General features: G+C 45.9%; 1 protein-coding gene across 1 annotated transcript; it reads right to left on the reverse strand.

The window, feature by feature from the left end:
• Nucleotides 1-447: 447 nt before the first annotated feature.
• On the reverse strand, nucleotides 448-6,108 carry FZD4 (frizzled class receptor 4). The gene is made up of 2 exons (XM_061343725.1): nucleotides 5,796-6,108; nucleotides 448-4,963 (listed from the first exon to the last, which is right to left on the reverse strand). The coding sequence occupies exons 1-2, from the start codon at nucleotides 6,030-6,032 to the stop codon at nucleotides 3,635-3,637; spliced, it is 1,566 nt and encodes a 521-aa protein (XP_061199709.1). The 5' UTR covers nucleotides 6,033-6,108; the 3' UTR covers nucleotides 448-3,634.
• Between the last annotated feature and the right edge of the window lie 19,179 nt (nucleotides 6,109-25,287).

The following is a 25,287-nucleotide window of genomic DNA, read 5'->3' on the forward strand; positions in this document are numbered from 1 at the left end:
GGTCCCACAGCAGCAGATGGTTATGTTTCCATTTTGCATTCCCACTCAATTTTAGGGACACACTCAGACAAGCCCAGTGCTCCAGTTGCATCCCCAGAACCGGAGACCTCTGCCCTGCCTTTGGAAAGGTTTCTGTCCATCCTGCCTGCAAGCCCTGAAGCATGGACATACCTTCAGTTATCCCAATGATGTCTTCTCAGTTGTTTCTTGCAACCCATGTTTATAGAATCATGGAATAGTTTGGGTTGGAAGGGACCTTCAAAGGTCATCCAGTCCAGCTACCCTGCAATGAGCAAATCAGATCCAACCCATGCTGGATGAACCCATTCAGATCACCTTTTCAGTGCATTTCAGTCATTCCTTCAGAGGAAAAATAGCACTTCCAACAATCATGAAGCCAATTTAAGACACAAACTCACCAAGCACTTGAGGGCTGCCAGGAACACCTTAGTTATCCACAGAGGTTAAAGTTTTATTTTGATACAAAAATTAAATAGCAAAGTTGTTTGGTTTTGGGTTTGTTCTTTTTTTTACAGTGATAAATTAGAAATTTACAGTACATACATTGAAGAAGATATATTTTCTGTACACCCCAAAATAATCAGTGTCTATTCCCCTAGAATTTAGAAAAGGAGCTAATTTGTCTGTTTAACACAAGAGCCAGGCCTGTTCCTCTCCAGCAGATGCTTCCATACCTGCAGTGAGAAGACACACGCTGAGGGGGGGAGATGGGAGCAGGACCCATGTACAGAAGATAACTGTAAAGCTTCTACTTGTACAACCACAGCATCCACACTTCCAACACAGGTTCAGTCACACAGTTTTTGGCTTTGTATTCATAACAACGTTGAAACAAGAGAAGATAGGAGTTGCAGATACCCACTCTTTGCAACCACTGCGACTTCCCACTCATACAGCCCCAAAACAGAGCAAGGTAAATGCACATGGATGAATACACTTATGGAATGGTTTCATCATTGCAACAGCTAAATTTGCTTTGGGTTAGCACAGTGTTTCCCGTTCTGCTTGGGAAAGATGTTCCTTCAGGAATAGCAGATTGTGTATCTCTCCAGCCCACATCCTCCCCCTAGTATTCGAGACCCTCACACTCTTTAATGCAATAACCCCCAGCTCCCTCATAGTGCTGTCCTCATCCAACTCACTTCCAACGTCTCATCACCAGGGACATCTGTCAGTCCACAGGGTCACAGGCAGAGATGCAGGGATCTGATAACAAGGCACTACTTAACAGTCACTCCTGTGTACATAGCATGGTTAAAACACCGTTTATTGAATCAGTCAGGTCAAACATGGGTCGTATCGACCAGGAGAGTAGCCAAGCCATTTCAGAGTGAAGGACACTTGAGTGCACATGATACCTTGGCACAGCCCAATGCCAGGTTACAAGAAAAGGCTCATGCTGCATCCTCACCCCTGGAAAGCCAACATACAGCTGCTGCTGACTTTACATCCCAGGGGAAAGACTGCATGATGGAGAAGTGTGGCCATCTGAAGACCTCCTGCTTGCAGAACTCCTTGTCCACAGAGGAATAACGAGATCCAAACACAACACTAATGGCAAGAGACTTTATGGAGAGGATGAAAAGGCTCGGCTGGTATGTGGGGTTGGCCAAGACAATGATTGTGTGTCTTGAGCAGAATGTGTCAAGTTGTCACTTGTTGTGCTGGAGAGGGAGCCCAACCGCAAAGACTGCAATTAGGGTTTGTTTGGGGTTTGTTTAAAGAGAAGAAAAGAAGCGCTGTAGCACATGTTTCAACATTAACATTGAAACAATACATGCTTCTGGGACACATTAGTGCTCACGGCCAGAGCTGGAATGAATTGTGGCTTGGGAAGCACATGGGGCACCTGTGTCACAAGCGAGGAGGGCAATAAAGCAGTGCCTGTGCTCCGCTGCCCTTGAAGGGTGAGTTGGGGCACTGGGGGGATGCTCCACAGACGACCACAGTCCACACAGACAGATGAAGCAAAAGTCTAAGGCACACAGATAAAACCAAAGGTCCTTCAAAGGGATATAGCATCAGAACAGTGCTCTTTTAAGTGGTTATGGGTGTTTCCATTTGCATCACCTTTCTCATTAGTCAAACAAGCCCCCAGCACAAGGTTCAAGCTCCCCATGAGCACAAGATGATGCCTCCTCAAATGAAAGGATAAGAAAACTCAACAGTTGCTGTGAAACAACATTATTCACCAAGAAGCTGGACCTCTTCTCTTGGGATCCCTTTGCAAAAACTGGGAATGTCTCTTGTCCTTCCTGAGGACCGAACGCCTGCTCGCATTCTGCATGTAAATATACACTGAACCCCTCCTTCCATAGCTGTCAGGGAGCAATTGGAGCATCATTGTGAGGCAGTTAGCTGCACTGCGATGTCATGGGCTGAGAATGTTCTTTTAATTGTAACTGACACACATAATTACACAACTGATCTGTGTGAACACAAGGTTGCCAAGGAACTTAACGTTTCGCTTCTCCCCAGACTGGCGTCTGCAGAGATACCATCGCACTGAATGAAATATATTAAGACTTAATTGCTTTGTGCAATGGGTCTCCAGAGGGAGCCAGATAAGTTTACTTGGAGAAAACTGGCATTGTTTGAAGAGACCCTCAACTCATTTTTCTCCTTCTTGGAGGAATGAGCACTATAATGTAAGACTTTAGTTAAAGCTATTAAATGCAGCAAAGTGGCCCACTGGAAATAGGAGGAGCACCTGATGGGATGGGAATGGAGGCAGACTGATAACAGTAATCAGTGCAGAAGACCATAGTTTCCCAGCTCCCACTGACCCCTCTACTCTGACAACGACCTTGAGTGAAGCTTTTAAAAAATGAGGAATATTGATATAACCACAGGCTAATTCAGGTGGGAAGGGACTTAAGGAGGTCCAATCCCTGCAAGGCAGAGTCAACTCTCAATTCAGGACAGGTTACAGATGGTGAAAAGAATGAGTCAGAACTACTGTCAGACTATAAGGTGACAAGAATCACCCTCATAATGCCTCTCTAAATCCCACCCATCATGGGTAACAACTCTCACACCTGGAAAGTGCACTTGGTATTTGCTGGACGACCTGATCCTTGGCTGACTTGTGCAGCACATGGGAGCAACAGAATTCCACTACAAAAGGCATAAAGACACAACCCTGCGAGCGCTTCCTTCCCAATGCTGAACTCGGCAAGAAGACATCTAACTGAGGTCCTGGCTGATAACTGGACCCTAAATCAGCCCATAAATTGGCCCCAGACCACCTTCCCTCCATAAGACGATGAAAAGAAAACAACATCCCGCAGCTGTGGGCTATGGTCCCTCAGCTTCTGAACACTTCAGTATATTGCATCCTGCTAAAAAAAGAGAAAGATAACACGTTTGGGTATTTCACAGCTTTTAAAGCCTCCTTGGGCTTTCCTATTTTGGGCAGCATGGTTTATGGCTATTGTATCTGCAGCACGACCTTTTTGCTGTTTATTCCTTAAGGCTTTTCTTCCCCTCCCATTCCCCAGAGGCAGGTTGTGTAACCATCTCCCTACTCTACTCCAACCTTTACACGGCAATGCTCACACGCCATCAGTCCTTCACAGGAGGGCAGTCAGACCCTCATGGTGCTGTCCTTGTCTCACACCACGGTCTCATTCCCTTTCCCAGGTTTTACCCAACCATCCGCTCTCTTCTCCCGCTTCACCTTCCCTGAGTTCACCAGTCTGTTCGAGCACTTCTGCCACGTGTGCAGAGTTTTGGCTGACCAGATCCACATACCCGACGTGATACCCACCAGGAGGGACATGAAGATCTTGAGCATCTCCACTGCCATGTTGGAATCATCCGCGGAATAGCGGAACACAGCCCAGTTGGAGATTTCATAGAAGTAACAGGCGATGACGCACGTTGCCGGCACGGTGTACAGCACTGAGAACACACCGATTTTCACCATCAGCCTTTCCAGTTTGTCAGTTTTAGTTCCATCTTTCTGGAGATTCGACCTGATTTTAAACAAGGCCACGAGTCCTGCTGCAATGAATAAAGTCCCAATGACCAGGTAGGTAAAAAGCGGAGCGACGACAAAACCTGTCAGCGCATCAAGGTTCTGGTTCCCAACGTAGCACAGACCGGTGAGCTCATCTGCATCTACGAGTCTCATAATCAAAATGACAATGGTCTTCACCGCGGGGATAGCCCAGGCTGCAATATGGAAATAGGAGCTGTGCATTTCTATAGCTTCGTGGCCCCACTTGAGTCCTGCAGCCAGAAACCACGTCAATGTGAGAATAACCCACCAGATGGAGCTAGCCATCCCAAAAAAATACATCAGCAAGAAAATTATAGCACATCCTGTGTTCTTAAGACCTTCTTGGATAAGAACAGGTTCTGCTGCCTCTTCAAAATCACAGGATATCCTTTCCCGGCCCACAGTTAGCCTCACAATATAAGCAATGCTATAAATATTGTAGCACATGCTCAGAAATATGATTGGGCGCTCCGGGTAGGAAAATCTGGATGAATCAATCAGGAAGGTCAGGACTGTGAAGGCAGTTGAGATGAAGCAAAGACTGGCCCATACGGCCATCCAGATATCTGTGAATTCCTTAGCCGACCTGCTGTAGAGACCAGCATCATAACCACACTTGAGGACACAGTTCAAGCTTCTCTTCACCCAGATGTACTGCTCCGAGTTAGATCCCATGCTGTGGCACTCTTCTCCCGGCTGCAAGGAGGTCTTGCTGTGAAGGGGAACCTCCTCATCTCCTGGGCCCTCCATGCACATGTGGTTGTGGTCATTCTGGGGTGGGAATTTGCTGCAGTTCAGGCTGTCCGGCCAGGCGAACCCAAATTCCTTCAGGACGGGTTCACACCTTCTTTTGACAGAGAGGCACATGCCTCCACAGGGACCTATGGGGATGTTAATCTTCTCCGTGCACATCGGGACATAGACCGAACAAAGGAAGAACTGGGAGGGAGAAACAGAAAGCACAAGTGCGTCAGGGCAAAATTAAACAGGTCGAAGTATAACGAGTTTTCTTTTTATTGCCTTTTTAGCAGTCATATTTGGCCCTTTCCCTTAAAAAACAGGAAGCAGCATAAAACAAATAAACCAAGAACAATAAAAACAAAGGGGGGGGGGGGGAACCCTAACAATGTTGTCTTCTTTCAGTTCAAATGAGGTCCGAAGCCAAAGCCTGAACATTTTACTCCCTAGATCAGCTCCGTGTAAATTTAGCCCATCAGTTTCAATGCAGCGAGTGGGATTCAGCCAGAACTAAACCTCAAGGGTGTGATTTAGGACAGCAAAAGAACAGATTAAAGCGGTTTAAACAAATGCATATATTTGTTCTAGCGCTGCCTGGGTATTACAGCTAACAGAGAGAACAGAAGAAAAGGCACTTATTGAATGATCCGCCTAGAAGAATGTCTTTTTCTTTTCCCATAAGGTCACATACGTACACGGATAATAAAATACTGTTGTTTTCTCGGGGCTTTGAATAACCTCAGTTCTGTGACGCGACAACGTAAGAGGGATCGCGTGCTAATTCGGGAGCTCTGCCCCAAGAAACAAGCCGGGGTTTGTTTGATGAAACCCATGCCCGTCGGGAGCACGGGGATCTTGCCTTTCGCCTGGGAAAGCAGCGGCTCCAGCGGTGGGACCCTCGGAAAGCAAAGCTCCAAGGACATGGGGATGAGGATGGGGGATATCAGCCAGTCCGTGCACCGCACACATACACATTTCCCCCCTCCGCAACCACACACAAAGACCCCCCCATTTCCCCGGTCCCCCGACCCACCTGGAGCTGGCTGGAGCATCCGTACTGGATGAGCGGGGTGAAGGTGGTGAGCTGCAGCTCGGCGTCCGCCTGCAGCTCGTGTCCCACCAGGTTGGGCATCTTGGTGACATTGTAGCCCAGGTTCTGGCACATGGCGATGCGGATGCCGTCGCACCGCCGCTCCTCCTCGTCGCCGAAGCCCCGCGCCCCGCCGAGCAGCCCGGCCAGCAGCACGGCCAGCAGCCGGCCCCCCGCCATGGCCGAGCAGCGACCCCCGGCCCCGGCCCCGGCCGCGCCGCACGGGCCGGCTACAACGGGGAGGGGCCGGGGGCGGCTCCGCTGTTAAAGCTCCGAGCGGAGAAACGGCCCAAGGGGAGGGACGAGCCGCAGCCCCCGCCCCCGCCCCCGCCCCGCCGGGCTCACACCGCGCCCCCCGCGCCCCATCGCACCCTCCCGCTGCAGCCCGATGCCATTCGTGAGGGTTCCCCCCCCCTTCCCATCTTCTCCTTCTGGGGCAGCCCCACCCGCAGCCCGCATCCTTGTCCCTCGGTGTCATCCCCTTGTCCTTGTGGCTGCCCCATCCCTGGCAGTGTTCAAGGCCAGGTTGGACACAGGGGCTTGGAGCAACCTGCTCTAGTGGAAGGTGCCCCTGCCCATGGCAGGGGGTTGGAACTGGATGAGCTTTAAGGTCCCTTCCAACCCAAACCAGTCTGTAAGTGCATGCTCTTGTCCATGCCCCCTCTCCTAACAACAGGTAGCCCCTTCCGCATGCTTGTTCCCCATCATCACTATCCCCAGCATCCCCACCATGCCTCCCCAGGATGGGTGCTGGTACCAGGGGCTCCCCAAATCCAGCTCCCCACACACAGCCCTACCTCACTCCTGCCTGTCTTTCATCAGCCAAACACACTCAGCTTCTTCGCTGTCTGGGGTGGCTTTGTGAGCTGCTGCCTTTTCTTTCTAAGGAGCTAAATCGCACCACAGGGTTACATCTGGGCTTTAGTGCTGTTTGTTTTTTCACTGGGGCCACGAAACCCGGAGGGCACTGCTGGGTACCTGCTGGCATCCATATAAACCTCTGTAAAATACATAAGCGTGGATGGAGCGTTGGTGAATTCGGGGAGGGAAAGGGCTGGATGATTAAACAGACCTTTAACGAGTCAGCGGGAGGAGGGATTAACAGCGGAGAAATGAGGCTCGTGCTTAAATTCCCTGGGTATTATTTACACCTGTAATAAAATCTGGTTGAGCTGGTTGTGCCTTCAGCAAAAATATGTCATCTATTAGAGAGCTGTTTGTAAAGCACTTGGAAAATGTTTGTAAAGCCCCGGTGAAGTGACCTCTTCCTGCGCGTACAGTGTGTGGCATGTGCATGTGCTCCTGAGCATGTCCATCCCGAGCAGCTATGCCTCCCCATGCACCTCGGGGCCTCCGCTTCTCCCTGACATTCCTAGGCTGCATCTGTGGGCTATAACTAAGACTAAAGCTAAGACTAATGGACTGAGGTAGCCCTTACCTATGTCTCCTTTCCAAGCACGGGATTGTAAATCACAGCAAACCCCACGCTATAAAGTGCTCTGTGCTCAGTTACAGGATTGTAGGATCAACTAGGTTGGAAAAGACCTTTAAGATCAAGTCCAACCCTCACCTTTCCCCTCTGTGGCTCCATCACCAGTATTTGAGGTGTCCCTGCCCATGGCAGGGTGGTTGGAACGAGGTGATCTCAAGGTCCTTTCCAACCCTAACTATTCTATGATTTTTCACCCCTGAGATGCGTGAGTTGTACCATGGCGCTGTAGGGATCTGTGGGCTTTGAATGTGCTTTCCTCAAGCAGGATGGTGTTTTATTTGAGGTTTCATGAGCATAGCTATTCACACAGCTCTCATCACCGTAACACTCTACAGCTAGCTCCAATAAAGGGTGCCTTTAACCTCGCAAAATCCTCGTGAGGCAGACAAGCAATATTATCTTAACTTTTCAAACACAGACAGTGCTACAGTCCCAAGGTCAGGCAAGGAGTCTATGATGGAGTCAGCAACTCAACCATATCTTGCAAGGCCCTTATTTACTCACAAGCCGTAACCAGCCATGCTCAGCTGCTAATCTGGGTGGGTGATAACGCTGTGAACACACACAGTGCGCTACACATGTTCCCAGCCCCACTGCAGTTATCACCTGCATCAGGCAAGCATGGGGAATGGGTGATGGACACCCTCTGTACAGCCACATACCAAAAGCTGGAGGCAGAGACTCTCATGGGAGAAGTTTTGGTTGGGTTCTTTTTGATTTGTCCTAATTATGCAGGAAGAAAGATGAGAGGCAGGATCATGGTGACCTTAAAAACTATGCATCTTTGTCTTTGTATATGAAAACCCTTTTCATTTGCAGTGCAGTTAGGCACTGAAGCAGAGTTTGCTGCTACCAGAGCAGGGCTTTTGCCTAATTCCCATGGAAAAATCCATCCACTGCTGCTTCTACAGCAAAACCCTTGGTCCATGGACCCAGCCCTTGGACTCAGTAAAGGGGCAGGGGGACGTTTTAAAGCTACAAAGACCTTTTTAGAACAATTACCCCCCAAAGAAACTCTACTGCTATTGTCTTTTCTTTGGCAGCATGGAATAAATATTAGAAAGTTCTAAAGTGCTGTGTTTGCTTTGCAAAGTCTTTTAGATAACATGAATTAGTTTTCAAAACAAGGGCGATGGGAGAAAATCATATGAGAGGTCAGAGTGGGGAAAAATGGTAATTGCTCTGCTTTGAACCTTATGCATGTATTAACAGTGAGTAAATGTCACCATAAGCATGAACATAATAGCTTCTTTAAGAAACCTCCCAGATAGTGGGTTTATAGGTTCTTAGATTACTGGGCAGTGAGAGATGCTGGCCTGAATCGTGCCCATCACAAGCCATGTTCTTTCGTCAGTAAGTGCCTGATTTACAGCGTGTTTTCCTTTAATAAGTCTGATTTTGCCTCTGAGGTTGTTTTCCTTAAAGGATCAAGCACCCACCCTGATAATTATTATTTACTGTGGCCGCCAATAATTACATGTGGGTTCTAGTCTGAGTTATCTTCAGCTTCCAGCCACTGACTTTTGCTCTCCCTTTGCTGCCAGGTTGAGAAGTCATTACTGCGATTATCCCTATAGGTAATGTTAGGCTGTGATTAAGCCACCCTTTGACCTTTCTGTAGCAAACAAAACAGACTGAACTTCCTGAGTTCCTTACTGTAAAGTGTCTTTTCCAATTCTGTAATCATATTTTTCATTTTAAAGGAGCAAGATTTGACCTTACTGTTTGAAAACCACCTTCAGCCCAAACCATCCATCACAGTCTTAATGGCTATGTCTGAATTAGTAGCTTAAGCACCCCTGGTCAGAGGCAGACACTTGCAGAAGGCAACTCACATAATAGGAATTACACGAACATAGAACCCTACTTATATTTTGTTATTATCTTGTTCTTACTATTTCCCTCTTAAGTTTTTATGTGGTTTTCTGTATATTTATTAAAGCCATGGGCATATTTTTGCATTACAAAATAACTAATGCCTATTAGCATCTCTGAGAGTCTTCCATCTTCTTTTAGGGTATCTTAGAAGGTTCATAACTCTGATCATTTTCAGTGCATTAGCATTTGTCTAAGTTGTAGTATTACAGCACAGCTCAGCTTTCCACTGGAGTGATGCTCATGTCAAATGTGCAGGTAGAATACCCGCTGCAGTCCCACACAAGATCACCCTGCTTAGACCTCCAAGGACACGACCTACCCCATAGCATCACACCAAGCGCCAGGACAGATGCCTTGGGGGCAGACTGGAGAAACCTTGAGCACCCTGTTGATGTGTGTTAGAAAGCAGATACCACATTAGGACGTGATTACTTAAACCAAATGTCAGCTTTTGGTCGGATGAATTTAATTCAAAGAACACCTCTACCTCTCAGGGTGAAAACTCACCAAGGAGTGTCTGATATTGGATGAGAGCAGTCCCTGATTTCCCACCCGTAGAGGAGACTGATAATCACCACCCCTGAAAGTTCTTTTACAGGCCTTGGGTATAAGTAACCTAAACATGCAGGGCTTTTGGAACGTGTAACTTCTAGAGCTGTTTTGGGACATTGAACTTGTAAGAATGCGTTAATTATTGCTATAAATTACCTCTATCATGCAACTCCTACGTATTTTCCAGTATACAACAAAAATGAGGGTTGGTTGCTTCTGTCACCTGTTTTATCGACAATTCCACAACTTCCATTGAGTAATGGACTGGCACCATTAGTGACTTGCTCTTGGGCTCAGTTTACGTAAGACACTATTGTCTTGGACTGCCTGTCCATTCACTTCTTGTTTTGTTTATTTTATCACATTCTTGTCATTCCTGTTGGATTTATATTCATACAAATCAATGTCTCCTTTCTGCTTTTTGATATTTGTGCTTTTGTTAAATAACTTTATCTACTTTAAATTTGCATTGAAGATTTGTTCTATTTCCCCTCTATAAAGTTACCTGATTTTTTTAATTGATATAGATCAATTTCTTTATTCAGTGATGGCTTTTCAAGCATCCAGTAATACATTTAAAATGGGTTCCTAGTTACTATTCACGTGCTTACTATAAATTCCTTCCCCTGCTTACCTCTGCACTTTGAGAGGCTGAACCTTGTAATAGCAGGAAATACATCTTTTCCCTGATTTGCAATTATCCTGCTGTATTTATTGATTATAATCAGCATTTCAATTGTCCAGTAACAGTCAGAAAAGAAATGGTTTGTTCTGTCATGACACTTCAGATGAACATGGCTCTTCTTGACCCCAGGAAAAAGAGCAGTGCATTGAGCTGCATATGTGTTTATGCATGCATATATACATATACACATATGCAAATACATGCACACACACATATGGGGGGTTTGTATCTAAAATATTCATATATAAGATCAGTGCATGGGGTGGTTCAGAGTGGCACTCTGATTCAGTGATATTGAATCAATCAACGTCGATCTCAGTGAGGAAGAATGCATCCCAGACCTTAAAATAAACCATATAGTATGTGCAGATTTGCCAGCTATGGTGCACTGCAGCATCCTTCTGGGTCTGATCCAGTAGGATTTGGCTCCTGAGGCTCTCAGGATGCTTTGCTTAGGTTTCTACCTTTGGTGTGTTCATGTGAACCAGATCACTCTGCAGACCCTGTATCTGGATTCACACGCGTAATTCCTGACATGCCAACATGGGTCAATAGTTGTTCCATGACCCCTGAAAGTCAATATTTTGGTCTGCACAGAAACCACAGAATTCGGGTTTATAGCTTTGTAAACAGGAAATCTCAGTGCTGCTTAATATGCATCATTTGAAGAAGCCCTTTGCATTTAGATAGCATCAAATTGTTTGACAACGCAAGAGGACTTCTCCAATCATGTGTGTAGTGAGGAATCCAGCAGTCACAGACGTCTCACACACGTTGGTCCACGGGGACCGAGAGCAAAGCTGGATATACCTTCCATAAGATAAAAGGTGCCCATGTAAAGATCACTTCACCTGTATGTTAGTATAGAATCATAGAATCATAGAATAGTTAGGGTTGGAAAGGACCTTAAGATCATCAAGTTCCAACCCCCCTGCCACAGGTAGGGACACCTCACACTAAACCATGCCACCCAAGGCCTCGTCCAATCTGGCCTTGAACACTGCCAGGGATGGAGCATTCACAACTTCCCTGGGCAACCCATTCCAGTGCCTCAGCACCCTTACAGTAAAGAACTTCCTCATATCCAATCTAAACTTCCCCTGTTTAAGTTTTAACCCGTTACCCCTTGTCCTGTCACTACAGTCCCTAATGAAGAGTCCCTCCCCAGCATCCTTATAGGCCCCCTTCAGATACTGGAAGGCTGCTATGAGGTCTCCACGCAGCCTTCTCTTCTCCAGGCTGAACAGCCCCAACTTTCTCAGCCTATCTTCATATGGGAGGTGCTCCAGTCCCCTGATCATCCTCGTGGCCTCCTCTGGACTTGTTCCAACAGTTCCATGTCCTTTTTATGTTGAGGACACCAGAACTGCACACAATCCTCCAAGTGAGGTCTCACGAGAGCAGAATAAAGGGTCAGGATCACCTCCTTCAACCTGCTGGTCACGCTCCTTTTGATGCAGCCCAGGATACGGTTGGCTTTCTGGGCTGCAAGCGCACACTGAAGCCGGCTCATGTTCATTTTCTCATTGAGTATGTTTTCATAACGGTATTTATCTTTCTAGGCTTAAGAATAACTTTATTTCCATTTATATCAATTTTTCCCTTCTGATTTGCTTTCCCGAAACCCCTTTTCTCAGGTAATTCAGAGACTGATACACTTCTCCAGCCAGATTAGCAGAACAGATGAGCAGTTGAGAGACAAAGCTGCTCTAAGGATCCACTGACACAAAAACATCCAAACATGATATTTTCAGTGTAGCTACATCTATAAAACATCATACTGAAACACAAACCCATCCAAAGCAACCAGCCCTCATCCCTTTCCTGATTTTACCACGCCTCGCAGGAAGGCTCTGCTCCAGGGATCCATTCATGCCCAACTGCAAGAAAGTCAGTTCCTCTGGGGACAATTATAAGCCTGTTTTGAAAACCAGACCCATGGCGGAGGCAAAATTCAGCCTGAACATTGGAGTCAGTGCTTCTGCCTCCCAGAATGACTTTCAGCTCAAACTGCTGCTCATTATTGCTTCTATAATGCTCGGAGATTTGCATTTTGGCTTCAGATTTCCCACACTTGACCTTAGCCCAAGGGATTTTCCTTTTCTTTTTTTTTCCTGGAAAATGATGAACATTTTTTCTCAGAAAATTGTTCCGAGGCCCATTTATTTTTAATGCTCAGATAACTCCAAAACAGCCTGGTTTTATAACTGCAGATTTGGCATGCGTGGAGCGCCGTCGTGAAGGAGGAATGCACTTTCTGTCTCATTTGAAGAAACTTCATTTCGCAACAGCGAATTAGCCCCAAAGTCTTGGAAATAACAGGCCGATCACTCACAAGGCGTGATTTAACTGTGGTAGAAAATGACAGGCTGGGCTCTCTTTCTCTGCAAGGTCATGAGTCTTGCTTTATAAATACGGCTTCATTTCCTTTCTGCAGAGTCATCTTTCCCACTAAATCTTTCTGCGTCCTGTTTGGCTTTAACTCTATGGCAGCATCAGGGGTTATTTCCCGTGTGTTTGCTCTCTATAAGCAGCGTTGTACTTGGCTCTTGGTGGCATTTGGCACTTTCTGTGAAGCAGATTTCACCAGACGTGATTGAAGAAGGGCTCTCTCTGCCTCGCACGGCATGCTGAGTTACATTACTGCTTCTCACTCACCCAGATTGCCCCCAGTCCTGGTCCTCACATTCATTTGTCACCCATGTCATACGACCCTGATTATGGACACAGGGGAGAGATGTTTCTGAAAGCATATTACAGTGCTTTCTCCTGAAATGTATTATCCAAGGAGTAAATCACAGAATCACAGAATGGTTTGGGTTGGAAGGGTCCTTAAAGCTCATCCAGTTCCAACCCCTGCCACGGGCAGGGACACCTTCCACTAGAGCAGCTTGCTCCAAGCCCCTGTGTCCAACCTGGCCTTGAACACTGCCAAGGATGGGGCAGCCACAGCTTCTCTGGGCACCCTGTGCCAGCGCCTCAGCACCCTCACAGGGAAGAGCTTCAGCCTAAGAGCTCATCTCAGTCTCCCCTCTGGCAGGTTAAAGCCATTCCCCTTGTCCTGTCCCTACAGGCCCTTGTCCCAAGCCCCTCTCCAGGTTTCCTGTAGCCCCTTTAAGCACTGGAGCTGCCCTAAGGTCTCCCCTTAAGGAGCCTTCCCTTCTGCAGGCTGACCCAGCCCAGCTCTCTCAGCCTGGCTCCATAGGTTGGAGCATCTTCATGGCATCCTCTGGACTTTCACAGCTCCATGTCTCTCTTGTGTTGTTGCCCCCAGAGCTGGATGTAGGACTGAAGGTGGGATCTCTCCAGAGCACAGCAGAGGGGAAGAATCCCCTCCTTTCACCTGCTGCTCATGCTTCTTGTGATTTAGCCCAGCACACAGTTAGCTTTCTGGGCTGCAAGTTTCTAATTCTAATTTATTTATTACTTTTAAACGTGAAGATTATTTAAATAAATTAATTCATTTTTAAACCTTGCAAACTAAGTTAGGCTGAGATACAAACCCCTTAGAATAAGAGCTGAGAAGCTGGATTTGCTGATACGCTTCATCTGGTTTGCCCTGCTCCAGCAATACCGCAACAAGCTGGTTGAATCAATCCGTTATTGCAGGCTTGAGGTTGTCCTGTGTCATTGGAGCAGCCCAGAGCTGTCAAGCGTGCTGAAGAATCTGGCCACAGATCTTAAAACGTACTATTTTTCCCCACTAAAAAGCCCATGTGAGCCGATACGCTGTGTTTAATCACATAACAGACAGTATTGACTTGCAGGGCATGGCTGGAAAAAACCCTTCTTTGTATTGTGTTAGGCAGGCGGTGGGCTGTTCTCCTGGGAAAGAAATTCCACATCTGCCAGGAGGTGAAGTGTGCTGCACTCACACGGCTTCAGTAGTGCCTGTGAATACACAAAGGGGTACAGATACACCAGGGAGACCTGCTCCCTTGTTGAGAGGGACTGCTGGCATGACTCTCACGAGGAGCTGCTTCACGTGCCATAAAGAGGCTTTAAGTTACGCACACAACTGTTTACAGGCCCTTATAGAACCACAGAAAAGTTTAAAGAGGCAGCAATACTCGACTCTTCCAGTTCTAGTTGGAGAGCCCAGTTTACAGTGGCACTGCTCTTCATTTTGTGGGCCATTTAAAATATAGTCACTGAGGGTTCTTTATGTCCAAATTCCAGTCTCCTCTGCAATTCTTTTTTGTTATTATCATTATTATTAATGGTTGTTTTCATAAAATCACAGAATCACAGAATTATTTGTGTAGGAAGGGACCTTAAAGCTCATCCAGTTCCAACCCCCTGCCATGGGCAGGGACACCTTCCACTAGAGTAGGTTGCTCCAAGCCCCTGTGTCCAACCTGGCCTTGAACACTGCCAGGGATGGGGCAGCCACAGCTTCTCTGGGCACCCTGTGCCAGCGCCTCAGTACCCTCACAGGGAAGAGCTTCTGCCTAAGAGCTCATCTCAGTCTCCCGTCTGTCAGTTCAAAGCCATTCCCCTTGTCCTATCTCTACATGCCCTTACAAAAAGCCCCTCTTCAGATTTCTTGTAGGCCCCCTTTAGTTATGGGAAGTTGCTCTAATGTCTCCTCTGAGCTTCATGCTCAGCCCTTTGACCATCTTTATGGCCTCTCCTGGACTTGCTCAATTAGGTCTACATCCCCCTTGTGTTGTGTTCTTTAAACGACCGTAGAATACACTCAGTCTGGGAGGTGGTATTTCACTGAAGGATATGAGATTCTGCTAATGTATTTATACTTATAGCATGGATATAATTGCAAAATAGATGTGCTTTATTTTATATATACTTTATATAATTGCAAAATATATCTGCTTTATTTTAATTTACTCCCCTTTCTCACATAGACAGAGCTGCTCTTCCATAAACCATCTGTATATGACATTCATAGTTTACATTTTTCTTTACCTCTTCCTATAAACAGTGTTACATTCATATGAAGACAAACACATAAACTTCATACCAGACAGTGAGAAAGACTGGTTTGGCAAGTTTTGGCAAACAGGTTCCTTAATTTCTATCCAAGCTGGCAAATTAATCATATGGATTAGTGTTACACAGACTAAAGGAGCTTCAAAACTAGGCTGAGCATAAATAATGTCATTCATTCTTGTCCAGAAGCCCTTGCTGTCATTTACGTTTACCTTGCGCTCCTTCCACACATCCAGGTGATTACATGCAGTGCAACCCACCTTCCCCTATGTGCATATATGCTCTTCCTTAGACTCCGTGGCAGGGTAAGTCCAGTTACTAATGGTTAGAAAACTAATAAGATAAAATAAATAGTCCTGTGATGATGAGGAGGGGTGGTGTGACCACGAATGCAAACAGATCAGCTTAGATTGGCTTCAGCTGTCAAGGAACCGCACCCCTGGGCTTTTCTGCAGTGATGGTATTTTAGCACTGTACCAAGGTTTTGTTATCAATGGAACAAATGCAGAGTTTCATTTCTATTATTGCTGGATCAGGCGTTGGAGTATGTACTGATCTTTCACTCTTGAGCTGTGTAATTTATACTTGGAGGCTGGCAATTCATCCAGCTCCCCACAGACATTGAGATGAACTTAGAAAATAAGGAGACTTCATGTGAATTCCATTTTTCTCAGGCATTTTTATTCCTCAGAGAGACTTCCATGGGGCCAAATTACCATGAAAACTGGATTACCACGATATTTCAGCTCCTTATGGTAAAAGCTCATGCCATTCATTACTGTTGACACTATACACACATCCTTGGGGAACTATGGAAAATATAAAAAGAAAACTCACAACAATGTGCAGAAAAAGCATAAGAAAGCTGCTGTTTAACCCAAATATTCCCTGAGCAAACTAAAGTCAATTATTTATAATCACAGAATGGTTTGGCTTGGAAGGGGCACCTTCCAACAACACCGGGTTGCCCCAAGCCCCATGCAACCTGGCCTTGAACACTGCAAGGGACGGGGCAGCCACAGCTTCTCTGGGCACCCTGTGCCAGCGCCTCAACAGCCTCATAGGGAAGAAGTTCTTCCTAATAATGTTTCCCACATTTCCTAATAATATTAGGAATTGTACATGTCATATGTATTATATAGCATTATTCCTAATAATAACTTTGATAGGCTTTGCCATTGCTAGGTTAGTCTGCCATCGAACCTCATGTAGTCAAGGCAGACAGTGACGGTACTCAAGATCTAATGTGACTGCACAGGAGATCCTCCACTCTCCCTTAACTATCAAAGGAGCTTAGGATGTCTACCTCATTCCTTAGCTGCCCCATGTAGTTGGGTAAAGTTAAGAGGAACTAGGATAGGCTCAAGTGTGATAAGAGGGTGGGGATTAAAGAAGAACTTATGCAAGAACCCTTGGGCAACAATGCATGACTATAGGATAAATATCCTTCATTAGAGGGCCATTTTAACACCTTTATTGTGAGACGTACACATAAACTATAATGCTATTCCACTCCAGCCTCTGAATTATAAAAGGATGAACTGGGTCCCAAAAACATGATTTCAGTAAGTAAAAAGCTGGCATTTCTGGAGATCATTTGTTAAGTAGACACATGGGAAAAGAGGATTTTCAGAAGGCCTTCTAGAAAGCGGTGCTAGTAAGAGGTGGCCTGGGGGTTATTTTCTTCAGCTAAAACAAACTGAGATGCTGGCTGTTAAATGACACTTGTTTTGAGACAACAAGCTTCTGGTAAACTGTACTGTAAGCCTCTTCTCTCTTTAGATCATCAATAATTATAGCTCCCCCATACAGCGAGGGGTAAAAGACATATACTCCATTTAGGTCACGTAAAATTTTGCTTCATCATCTGAAAATATGCTTTTCTGCACTGTTTTTACAGTAAATCTTTCCCCCTAGAGATGGATGCAGTTCAGTGGTGGTGGGAATGCTGGGAGGAGCTGTATTTTCTTGCATACACTGCAATTTCCTATGTATGTGAAGTTTACTGAAGTTCTTGTATAAGGGAACTTACTTGAAATATATCATTTGGGTTAACAGTGCTTCGTGGTGTTGAGCCATAAATGGCACATCCATGGGCACCAGGTCATCAACCATCCTCAGTGCCTTGTTTTCAGGAGCATCACACTATCCCAGCCAGCAATGCATCAGCTCCCCCATGGCTTTTGACCACAGAGATCTGTATGCAATGCTACCATTACACCTCCTACTAAAAAGAAATCAAGCAAAAATCTTTCATTTTCTATAAATAGGATGTGAAAGGAAGGTGTTTTCCTGGTGTGGGAGGGGAATGCAAAATGATGCCAAGTGTGACCAGTTACCTCACCTCCACGCACAGGCACATGCATACCTGGATGCATACCGAACTCTTAGCTAACACAGTGAGCTTTCTGCTCCCTATCTTCAGAATCTTCCAATGCTAAAAACCACTATAAAAATACCAAGAGAAGCCTCCTGACAGTGACATACATCAGGCTGCAAAATGACCTCTCCCAGGGAGTGGTGAAAGCCCTATCATTTATGTTATAAACAATAGTAATTCTTAACACATGATGTGCACAAAGCTGGGCAAATATTAAACGATCTGTGAAACTTACGACTAGACAAAACATTGGAAACTATTCTCTGGAAGACAATATTGGGAAAGCCAAAGAAATAACCTAGTGCTTTATGGAGGGGATTTCTTTAGAGACACAAAGTTAGGTGTCCAACCTGCACTGAAATCCAACGAGATCTGAACATCCAGCTCCCACTGGGCTCTCTGGAAATACTGACCTCAAGATGTCAGATTTCTCTCTTGGCCATGCCAGAGTTAGTATGAAGGAAGTCTCTGCAGGAGATGTCTGTAAATGAGATCAGAACTCAACCATAAAACGCTAACAAAGTCATCTGGAGCGTGCAGAGCTGCACTCGGTGATGAGTATACCATTGCTTTATTTCTGTGCTCATTACGGGCTTTTTTCCATGTGCTGGTTTTGGTTTATCGGCAGTTTTTACTTTGATTTGTATTTTATGATAATTTATTTTCATTTGCTGGTTCTCGGTCTATTTACAGAGAACAAAGGAATGCACGCTGTAGAACAGTAGAATAATAGTGTTTATTTTCACAAGTTTGGACCGATCAAATAACTCACAAGTCCCAAAGTGGAACCATGCCTGAGGTAGGTTAGGTCATCTCCAGCGTGGGGAAACAAACAGAAATATCCCATTCTTCACTATTGTTTATTATATTTACGCCACTTGAGAGTTTTAACAATACCACATATATAAAACATTTGTTCTTGCTTTCTGTGCTATTCAGAGTTTTCTCAAGGCTCTTTGGTGCTTTTTTTTTTCCTAGGGACACTGCAGCCTTGCTACGCTTTAGTGACTTTCTCAACTGATTTAGCAGAAATGTAAGAAATGGCCCCGAGGAATGAGCCAGGGGTGCTGAAAAGGAGGTTTTGTTCTCTGAATGCTTCTATGCTTAAGAACAGTTCTTTTGAGAGCTTTAACTGATTTACTTCAACTTCTTCCCTTGATTCTTTCTCATGCACATTCCAAGCTGGGTCCAGCAGAGAGAAACCAAACCCAGAACTTGTTGTTACTACCTTTGAAGTCCCACCAAATCCACAACTCAGTTTGATACCTCCTTGATTTTTGACAGGAGACCCAAATGTGGATGCCTAAAGCTACATCTGCCCACCTAAATCCAGTATTTCAAAACCTAAGTGATCATGGGTGTGTTGTGTTTCATTTGCAATTTGAAGCGCTTTCAACCTTGCAGCAAAGTGTGGCTGAGCTGACTATAAAGGCCAAGGGAGCAGCTTGCCTCAAAGAGCCTCCTCCAAGCTATCTGTCCTGCTCACAGCTTTAGACATCCACAGTCCTGCTGAAGGACAATGTAATTTATCAACCCAGCACTGCAGGATAACCTAAAATCACTGTCAGTTTGCTTGAAAATACAAACCTGCAAGAGGCGGTGATTCAGCAGCTGCTGCTTAGGCTGTTGGATTCTACTGCTGTCATGTCCAAGCGCTGGCAGCAGGAGTGATCAGAGTCCTGAGGCTATTTCAACAGGAGCATTGGAAAACTAAGTCGCTGAAATGTACTGGTCATTATTCCTCTGGAAAAAGACCAGGCTCAAACTGAAAAGCTTTTCAAAAGTGCTGAGTTCTTAGAAACTATCTTGACTTTTCAAAGGAGCTGTTGGGTGTTTGGTTGCTTTAGAATAACTGCATTTCTATGTGGGGCCTTAGCAGCCCAACAGTTAGACTGACAGTTTTATTACAGAAACTTCAAGTACGCCAGAAACTTCAAACACATAAAAAATGGCTCCTCCTGTGTCTTTTCTCAAGTCCATGAAGCTTTTCATGACTTTGGAAAAATGCAAGTGTTTGAAGCATAAATGCAGCCATAATGACCTCAAGTAAGTTGGAAATGGGTGATGGGGAGGGACAAACAAACGTTTTTTTTTACTTGAGGATTTCATTGCTCCTTCCTGATTTCTTTTTCTCTCCTATCTTCTGAAAGACCCTTTGCATCAACACTGCTGAAGAACAGCCACCACCAACTGCTGCTCCTGTGGGCAAACAGTAATGACCGAGTAGTATCTGCCCCACTTAGAGCCAGACCTCTCCATAGCATATTGATCTCAGATCTCATTCCAAAGGCCCCAGAGAAGAACCAGGGAGGGATTTAGCACTCAGGTGGCATAGACAATAGGGGTCCAGAGCTCTGCTTCAGTTCTTAGACCTCTTCAGGACTGGAGACCCATGTATGGCTGCCTCAGAGCCCCCTGTGTACAGCAACATGTGTGCCCAGCCTGCTCTCATCCTTCCCACCCACAGTCATGGAAAGATGAACATCATCTGCAGGTTTGAAGGCTGCTGCCCCCACCTGGTAGCCAGAAATGAAGGATGGGGAAGCTATGTGGGATAAGTCTTCTCTGACTGCTGAATTCCATAAACATCAAGACAGGAGGATGGCAGATAAGGACATGAGGTCCAGACACAGCACTGTGACAGCAGAGCACAGGCAGACATATCTTCTGATAGCTTACAACTCTTCTACCAGGAAAGATGTCATTCCACCTGAAGGTGGGTTGTGGTGATTTCAGTAGGTAGGGAACTGGCCTTTATTCTGGGTAAGAGACCTTCAAGCACAGGAATACACTGAGGTACCTGGATGATGCAAGATGTGATCTTGCACTCTTTCCAGAACTACAGAAAGCACTTTTCTGGAGAGCAGGAAAGCAGCAGCAGGATCACAGTTGCTGCTCTGGGATGCTCTGGGGATGATGTTCACATGCACTGACTCTCACTCCTTCTGTAGAGGACCCAATGTCATAATTTAGCCTTTAATGACCAATTCTGTCACCTGAATTAGAAAGAAGAAATCACTGCCTCCAGAAACAGAAGCACCACAGGCTAAATACAGTTGAGGTACAATTCTACTCATGCCAGTAGCATGAATATGGCTCAGTATGTCATCTGGTTTGGCCTGAGGAATCAGTGTGGAGAACATTATGATTGTGCTTTCTTGATGAGATCCTCTGTAAGGAAGACTGTGACATTTATGTTTGGAAAAACTCCAGATGTGTATGAACTGGAGGATATTATTGTGTGTATTAAAATGTTCACAGGGTATTATCCCACAGCCCATCCCATATTTATTTTGGAAATGAGTACATCTGGAAAATGGGAAAACTTCCAGATTCCTTCACCTTGAAATATCAGCAAACACAAGGGTATTTTGAGATTAGTCCCCACTAAAGCATGAAGAAGTGGCACTCATGGCTGCAAGCCAGAGGAGAATCCCTCTTCAAATAATGCAAAATGGGCTAAGTTTAAAGTGCAAGTAGCTTTGGAGACAAGGGTGAAAAGTAGTTCCTAAAGGCTCCTTCTTTCCTTGGAGGAAAGTAAACCCAGGTCAGTTAGTGGCCATTCACTCCCATTCAATGCAGCCATTTCATTTATTAGTGATACACGTCACAAGCCATTTCTACCAACCTAATTATATACTGTACCTACGATTTATCCAGGATTTTGAGAAGAAATGGAGATTGGAGCAACAGCTCCAAGTTCCAGTGCAGTTCACTGAAGGAATCATAGAATAGTTAGGGTTGGAAAGGACCTTAAGATCATCCAGTTCCAACCCCGCTGCCATGGGCAGGGACATCTCACACTAAACCATGCCACCCAAGGCTTCGTCCAACCTGGCCTTGAACACTGCCATGGATGGAGCATTCACAACCTCCCTGGGCAACCCATTCCAGTGCCTCACCACTATAACAGTAAAGAACTTCCTTATAAAGAAGGAAGCAGATGCCTGTTGAGTACACACTGCCTCCACTGCCTGAGCAGAAGGATGAATTTAATTCCTAGCTTTTTTAGCAGCAGAGTATTTTTCAGTCTGGATTACACAGACTTCATGATGGAAGCATGAGACAATCACAGAGATGGCAGGAGAACAAGCTGGAGGACAAAAACAATGTGTAAGAATGGAAAAGAAGGGAAATAAGGGAGTGTAAAATACCCCATCAGCTGGAATGAGCAGTTCCTATCAGACAAGAGAAGCTACTTCTAGAAGTGAAGTTCAGGCACCAAAAGTAGCAGGGAAAAGCTGGATCACCTGTCCCAAGGGAGAAAACAAATACATGGCAAAAAAAAAGCACACAAGCTGGAAAGCAGCATGAAGGAATTGAGAGGGCAAAGCATTACATTTCTTCCAAGTTAAAAATGTTTCCAGATTGTTCTGATGCTTAAAACTGTTTAGAAGGAAGATTTCTCAGATCCCAACGCATTTGGAAGGCAAAGCCTCCAACTTCCCTGTTTGCCCTTTCTCTTCATTTTCTTTCTTTCTGCCTGGCTTTGCTCCAATTAGTTAAATGCTTTGCCTTGACTCCCAGCTAGATCGCCGTGTAACACAGATACTTGCTCACTGCAAAGGCAAGAGAAGATCTTCACACCTCCAGCTCTGCTCCTGGGTCGAGAGATGGGATTTACTCACAGACACCAGATTCAGCAGATGCTGAAGATCTCAGCAGAGGATGTTCTCAGACTGTGAGACCCACCAAAACCTGGAAAGGCAGGCACTGTGTTTCTTCATTCAGCAATTGGTACCCAAGCTATTTGACCCCCTGACATAATCAGTTATCATCAGTGTAGGGAAACTGCAAGATCACTGCTGTTCATCAATGTCTCTTTGCTAAAGACTGTGTCAGCCTCTGGATTTGTGCTGAGAGCTGTGTTTTATTAACTCAGTACTTGTGAACTGGAGCAGGCAGTCTACATGAGGTGAGATGCTGCCACACTGCCTACACCCTTCTGTGGCACAAGGCATGGAGACCAGGCTATCGCAGTTGTCCTGGTCTAGCAAGGCTCACAGATTTACCTGTTTTTGGCACCCTAAAGTTGTATTCAGAGACCGTGGTGTATCTGATACCGCTGCATGAATAAGGATGAGGGAGCAAGCGGAGCATTCTCAGCTCCCTCACCACTCACACTGATCAGCAATTATCTCATTCCCTGGCTTTGTATTTGGGATTACTCTGAGTAACTCCCTCCAAGGCACCTGGATATTACCAGGCGAGCTCTGAACAGTGTGTGCCACGTCACCTGGCTTTGTGCCACAGGATCATCTCCGTGTTTGCTTAAGCAATGTTACAGACACCGCCTGCTATTCCCAATATAGAACCTTGTTCATGCAACAAGGAGCGCTCCCAAAACTCCCAGGTACTTATGAGGACTTCACTTACAGTAAAGGTCCTCAATGCTTTGTTAATTCGTGTCCTCCATGCTTTCCCAAGACTATTTTGTCCCAGTTCCAATCAAGGGTAAGTTTCTCCCAGGACAGAGTAGCCTGGGCTGGCATCCAATGCCAATTGGGATATATCAGCAGTATTCCCATGCTGCTTTATCCCTAGGGCTTCTTCCCAGAATAGAATAGTGCAACACCATGGAAAAGGGTCTGGAGCAAGGTCAGGACTGTGCCACCTTCTTTATTAGTGCATCACTGGAGTCTTCCTCAGCAGACCCAACAGGAGAGATGCAAAAGCCTCCAGATCTAAGCAGAGAGCTATTGAAGGTTGCTGCACAAGTGGACAAGGTACCTTGTTGGGTCCTTTTTTATCATTTTCCCTTAGCTACAGCAGGGAAAATCCTCCAGAATTAGAACTGCCTGCCAAAACGTATGTCAGAAGAGAAATGATCAACTTGTGCAATTACGAGTATTGTACATGCCTGCAAATACAAAGCAGCAAGAAAGCCTTAAGCCCAGAGTAGCATCAAAGCCAAAACATGCAAGCAACGGAGCCAGAATCGATATCTGAGGCAATAAATGCCTTTTCTGCCCACAAGCAGTTCTTAAACAGTAATAGAAAAACAGCAAGCAAGGCACTGAGTCCAAGCCAAAGTCCAGACAACACTGCAGCAGGTTATCGTGCCAACACTGCTGCCCTACAAGGGTCAGCACATAGAGATATTCACTCCCTTTGTCAGCCACGCCGTTGCAGGGGAGCTGCACCTCAGCTCTAAATCATCACAGAATGGTTTGGGTTGGAAGGGACCTTAAAGCTCATCCAGTTCCAACCCCCTGCCATGGGCAGGGACATCTCACACTAGAGCAGGCTGCTTCAAGCCTCGTCCAACCTGGCCTTGAGCACTGCCAGGGATGGAGCATGAATCTAAAGGTGAATTTAAAGTTGTCTCCAGTTATTCTACTAGATGTTAAATACAGACTGTCATAGACAAGAGCTCTGCCTAGCAGAGGGTTGGCTGGTCGGTCAGGCATGCTTGACTGAAATAGCATAATTGAACTATTTAGGCCAAAAATCTCCTAGTGCCGATTTGCTGGGAGGCTGCAGCTAGTTTCTCCATGGCTCCAAGCTCTGTGAACCTCCAATTTATCCATCTATAATGGATAAATTACAATAAATTATAATAAATGCTAAATCTGAAATGCAGGTATGCTGTCAATTTTGCAAAACTAACACCAAATTTGCTCTATCTTGTTGGAAGTGGTGCAGATTGGTCTCGAGGAGCAGAACTCTGCAGGAGAATCTGGAGGCAGGCTGTAAGGGGGAGGAATTTTCCTGCTGTGGATGTGTTCCAAGTCTGTTTCTGACTGCAGGTTAGTTTGCTGATGCTCCTTCCTACTTTTCTTGGGATGGACCCACCATGTAGGTCTGGGAATAACCTCTCCTGGCTTGACTGCAGTGCAGGAGGTACATGCTGTACTCGTGTTCACAAACTGTCACTTAACAAAGACCCAAGTGAAAAGCCCAGCTCCTGACCCAGGCAGCCCAATTTGTCCCCAAATGATCAGAATTCCAAGCTGGAACCCAGTGCCAGTTTTGCAACTGTGCCACCTCTCACTGCTCTTATGGGCTTGGATAAATAGAATAGTTACAGTTGGAAAAGACCTTCAGATCATCCAGTTCCAACTCCCCTGCCATGGGCAGGGACACCTCACACTAAACCATATCACCCAAGGCTCTATCCAACCTGGTCTTGAACACTGCCAGGGATGAAGCATCCACAGCCTCCCTGGGAAACCCATTCCAGCGCCTCACCACCCTTACAGTGAAGAACTTCGTTATATCCAATCTAAACTTCCCCTGTTTCAGTTTGAACCCGTTACCCCTTTTCCTGTCCCTGCAGTCCCCGATGAGGATTCCCTGTATCCATCATTCCCAAAGCAGAACACACCACCCTCTTCTCCGCTTCTCCTCCCTCCCGCAGGCACCGGGGGGGGGTGTGTGTGTGAGTGTGGGAACGGGAAGAGCCAGCGGGGGGGGCGGAGGGGGGGGGGACACGACACAGAACGGCCGGGGGGGGGGGGGGGAACGACACGCACGCCGTCTCGCGCCACCCCTCCCG

This window comes from Neopsephotus bourkii, unplaced genomic scaffold (genome assembly GCF_033783945.1).
Source record: "Neopsephotus bourkii isolate Nb327-2 ecotype Australia unplaced genomic scaffold, CSIRO-AGI_Nbou_v1 NB_1825, whole genome shotgun sequence".
NCBI lineage: Eukaryota > Metazoa > Chordata > Aves > Psittaciformes > Psittacidae > Neopsephotus > Neopsephotus bourkii.

What these genes read in the sequence shown, in the direction of transcription:
- FZD4 (XM_061343725.1), bottom strand. Translation starts at nt 6,032, where the DNA reads ATGGCGGGGGGCCGGCTGCTGGCCGTGCTGCTGGCCGGGCTGCTCGGC. An exon ending in GATGCTCCAGCCAGCTCCAG is followed by an intron (nt 4,964 to 5,795) that starts GTGGGTCGGGGG and finishes TCTCCCTCCCAG; the next exon opens with TTCTTCCTTTGTTCGGTCTA.